The 4,239-nt window shown below is 44.9% G+C and overlaps 1 protein-coding gene across 1 annotated transcript; it reads right to left on the reverse strand.

Annotated features, from left to right (window-relative positions):
* On the reverse strand, nt 1-3,147 carry LOC138209190 (homeobox protein Nkx-2.5-like). Its single transcript, XM_069167593.1, has 2 exons — nt 2,488-3,147; nt 1-1,109 (listed from the first exon to the last, which is right to left on the reverse strand). Exons 1-2 carry the CDS (start codon nt 2,906-2,908, stop codon nt 472-474), a joined length of 1,059 nt encoding a protein of 352 aa, XP_069023694.1. The 5' UTR covers nt 2,909-3,147; the 3' UTR covers nt 1-471.
* Nucleotides 3,148-4,239: the final 1,092 nt, after the last annotated feature.

Consider the following 4,239-nt stretch of genomic DNA (forward strand, 5'->3'; position numbering starts at 1 on the left):
ATAGATGTGAAATAGGCTAAAACAATTCTCCGTTGAACCAAAAACACTTTAAATCAATTCAGTCTCTCTATAGCTCAAAAGTATACCAAAACAGTCCTTTAAAAACGAATCCAATTTTTGAGTTCAAATAAAGGAAAATGCACAAACTAGTGCGTAATGTCACCTCTGTGCTTCAGTTCTACCAGTTGCGAAATGGAGTATCAACAAACACTGGGCCACAAAACTAAAATAAAAATTTTTAAAAATCCCCCAAACTGTGGTTGTTCAGATGAGCCTGTGTGACACCCCGTGCCTTAACGCACACTATTTTGTCTATAATTCTTGGAGTAAGCGGACAGGTGAATCCAAACTCACATCTATTATACAAGCAATACTGTTTCCTGAAATGTTTTTACCAAGTTAATACACAATTCTAAAAAGGTCGTGGTTTGACCAAAAATGAAAAAGTACACTTGTTCTGTTCTGGTGAGGCTACCAGGCCCGGATCCCCTGCAGGGAGCCCTGGCAGGATGTGACCGCTGTCCCTTGATGTGATTGGGCCTGTGGGGAACCACCGAGGCCGCTCACGTTTCCCAAGTTCATGTTCATGAAGGCGTTGGGGGTGCTAGACGAAGGAAGGGCGGGGATGCTAGTGTAAGTGCAGCTATAGTTGCTGTTGTATGCGGGGTTGTTGTATGTATAGGCCGGGTATCCGTTATAACTATACGGGTTGGATCCGTACGGAGCAGCGGCGTAACTTTGCGCACCGCCCAGACACGGCTTCCCGTCCCGAACCAGCACCGGCACAGCCACGCGCCGTGGCGGCGGGGGGTGGTGCTGCCCCGCCGCTTCCAGTGACTTGTCCTGGCGCTGCCGTTTGCACTTGTAGCGGCGGTTCTGGAACCAGATCTTGACCTGGTTCGAAGTGAGTTTGAGGGTGGTCGCCAGGTGCTCTCGCTCCGGGGCGGACAGGTAGCGCTGCTGCTTGAAGCGCCGCTCCAGCTCGAAGACCTGCGCCTGGGAGAAGAGCACCCTGGGTCTCCGCCGGCTCCTCTGCTTCTGTACCGGCCTCTCCGAGTCGCCCTGCCCGCTCTCCGGTGCCTCCTCCCTGGGCACCAGCCCGCAGTTCTCTGCACAGGAAAGTCACATACGAAGTTTTAATAACTCCAAAATCCATGAACAGTTTCTCCTCACGTGCATGTACTGAATACTGTGCCAATTATGTCAGTCTACACCAAATACACTATTTAACCTAAGCAGCACTGTTAAACTTTATTCAATAGACCTACCTGTCAGATCCAAACAAAATCTGTCAGACACAACGGTCAAAGGTGGAACATTTACATTGTTTCTTTTGAAATTGACAGTTTAATTGCAAAATCTTTTAATCAGGGTGCACAACTAAAAGCTCAAACATAAAGGTGTGTTGACCGGTTAGGGAGGAAGAAGTAATGTTCTTTCATTTTTAAGCTAAATACAAACTTAACCGATTTAGGGTTGAATCGTGTTATTTTCTGCACTTCCTGAACTTCGAATGGCACAAGCAGCACAAAATCTATTGAGTTTATATTCAATGAATAATTATATGTTCCCTGTAGCGAGGAGCCGAGGTCGCTGCGTCTGTGTTTATTAGCGCTACTTCTAGGTGTCATTTCTTTTACAAGCCTCTTTAAACTAATTGTCGGTTTATGGTCCACACATCATAACAGACTCTGAGTATCAGGCGCGCAGCTGAACCACTAGAAAGTGTTTGACATGTCCAGACTTTTCTGGATTCGTCTCAGGCCTCATCCGCGGTGATACGGACTTCCATTTGATAGCTCTTTATTAGGATGTTGTCTGGCGTCTGGAGGAGGGAGAGCCGAGAACAGGCCTCCCAAGACAAATACTGCTCTGCAGAGATTTGAAACAAGTATATGGAACCCAATCTATTTACATTTTAATCAAACGATCAATTATATTTGTATCAAATTTTATTTGGCATTTTGCAACACCTCTATTTCTCTATTCTGAATTTTAATGCTGTTTCATCTTTAGGGTCACATAAGGGATCAAATAATAAGGAACATACTAATTGGCCAAAAGGACCCACAGCATTGTTTAAAAAAAGACACAAAATATGTTTGTTTTTTTGCAGTTGGCTCACATTGAGTTTGAAGCTTTAAGCGGTTTCTTTGAATTGCTATTAAACTGCAGTTAATTATATATTTTAGTTATAAAACTAAACTATAGTGCATAACAGCGGTAACGTTTCTATAATTTTGCCGTAACAGCAATTTGGTTAAGGTTAAGATAATTTATTTATGTGGCTAATTATGCAAATAATTTTGTAGCCACTGGAAAATAACAGATATTCTACATTCAAAACAGTTGCTTATATTTGTAATTTATCTTTGACATCTCATTTCCTCTTTAAAATCCTATTTTACATTTTACAAAGATAATTATTATTACACGTGTCCTCGGTTGCCTTTTGTCTAGCCTTTACAGTAGAAGCTTTGAACTCACTGGTTTCCTGCTCCTCCAGCTCGGTGGCTTCCAGCTTCGCTCCCTGCAGGCTGGGGTGGACGTACATGTCCGGGGATAGGCTGGTCTCCCCGCGGTCCTCCTCCCGCACCGCCAGCGCGCTCAGGTAAGCCAAGTTGTCTTCTCCGTCCGAGAAGGAAGGGCTGTCGCGGGCCCCTGCGAGCATGCAGGACGGCGCAGTTTGGAAATGCTGCTGCTGGTGGGGAGGAGACCGGGACAGGTGCTGCTGGGTGTGGACCCGGTGCGTGAGCTCCAGGGACCCGGACTGCTGCTGCTGTTGTTGCTGCTCCAGCTTGAGGATATCCTTGACTGAAAACGGCGTGGAGGTGAGCGGGCTCTGCAGCATCATGTCATCCAGCTCCTGCTCTGCAGCATCTAGGAAATGAAGCCCGCCGAGTAACATGCACTCCCCTTCTCCTTTTCCACTCTTTTTTTTTTGTTTTTTTTTTTAGCAAATAATTGAGTTTAACAACCCCTTTTTGGTAATTGGAAGTGCGTTAAGCCTCTGGAATCCCTCATCGCCATAAATCGCACGAAAACATGGGTATTAGTCCCGGGTTTGTCCATGCAGGTCTCCTTTCTGACAGATACAATGTCGGCCTTTGTAAGTGGAGTTTGGACCGGAGCAAAGGAGCGCCTCTGCCTCTTCTGATGTCAGGGGGAGGGGTGTGTGTGAAATGGAAAGTCGGTGTGGGCTGGAAGAGGAGCATTTTGGGATAGAGAGACAGGGAGAGGGAGGGTGGAGCGTATGTGACGTATTGCGTGTATTATTTTGTATTCTTATGATTTTTGTGAATATGGTGAAGACAGAACATTACTAACACCCTCCGCGGCACAGTGTTCATCTTTCTGTACTCGCTGAAGTAGCTAGCACTTTAATAGCTCGGATCGGTAACTGTAAATATGTGCCCGGCACTTTTTAAAATATTTGAATAATGTTATTTAACGTTTTCAACATTCCACATTGGTCCAACACCTTGTGATCCCTGTATGGATTCATGCGTAAATATGCGCTCTTTAGAGAGGCCCACGGTGCCGCTCAGGTAATGCCAGTGGTGGCACACCTGGGTCAACGGCCAGGTCAAAGGATAATCCAGTCAGGGGGAACCTCTGTCCTGTGGATGAACTGTATTAGAGTAAATCAGAATTGGGGTTTTCTCTGATAAGCACACAAACATTGGTTGATTTGGGTTTGCCCTGTAGCTGAATGAACAAGGTGACGATATTATTGTCAGAATTGGCCAGAGAAGCTTGACTGTTGGCTTAAAGTGGTCGAAATCAATTAGACGAAATGTTGGATTTGGAGATTATATTATAATAGGCATTCAAGACCTCATTATTTACAGATGTCCAGAAAGACATCATTTTGCTGAGTTGACTCTTCCGTAGGCCGCTCCCACCGGTGTCTTCAAAAAAAATCTGAAGCCACAGGTTGGTTAAACACGCACTTCAAAAAAGTTTGAAAAAGAGCATCAGACCTGTCAGACTTTACATCAGGACAATGTGTGTGAATTACTCAAGAAAACTCTCCCATTATATGTAACAACAGAGTCAGAAAAATGTCTGCTTGACTTTTAAATCTGTCACTCACTCACGGCTCCACTGAAGCCCCACCACCTTTCTCTGCTGCTGCAGCTGAACACAGAGTAGCTATACATTATTTAGACTCTCTGAATATCGATAGACTAAACCTATGTTGGATTTTACAGGTTTATAGTGTCCCTCCAGCCCTGT

The sequence above is a fragment of the Embiotoca jacksoni genome, unplaced genomic scaffold (genome assembly GCF_022577435.1).
Source record: "Embiotoca jacksoni isolate LCO1_2020_lvr unplaced genomic scaffold, fEmbJac1.0.p SCAF_4, whole genome shotgun sequence".
Taxonomy (NCBI): domain Eukaryota; kingdom Metazoa; phylum Chordata; class Actinopteri; family Embiotocidae; genus Embiotoca; species Embiotoca jacksoni.

Excerpts from the sequence above, each read along its gene's own strand:
- LOC138209190 (XM_069167593.1), bottom strand. The coding sequence starts at position 2,908 with ATGTTACTCGGCGGGCTTCATTTCCTAGATGCTGCAGAGCAGGAGCTG. Across the intron at positions 1,110-2,487 it reads GCTGGAGGAGCAGGAAACCA|AGAACTGCGGGCTGGTGCCC; the intron begins GTGAGTTCAAAG and ends TTTCCTGTGCAG.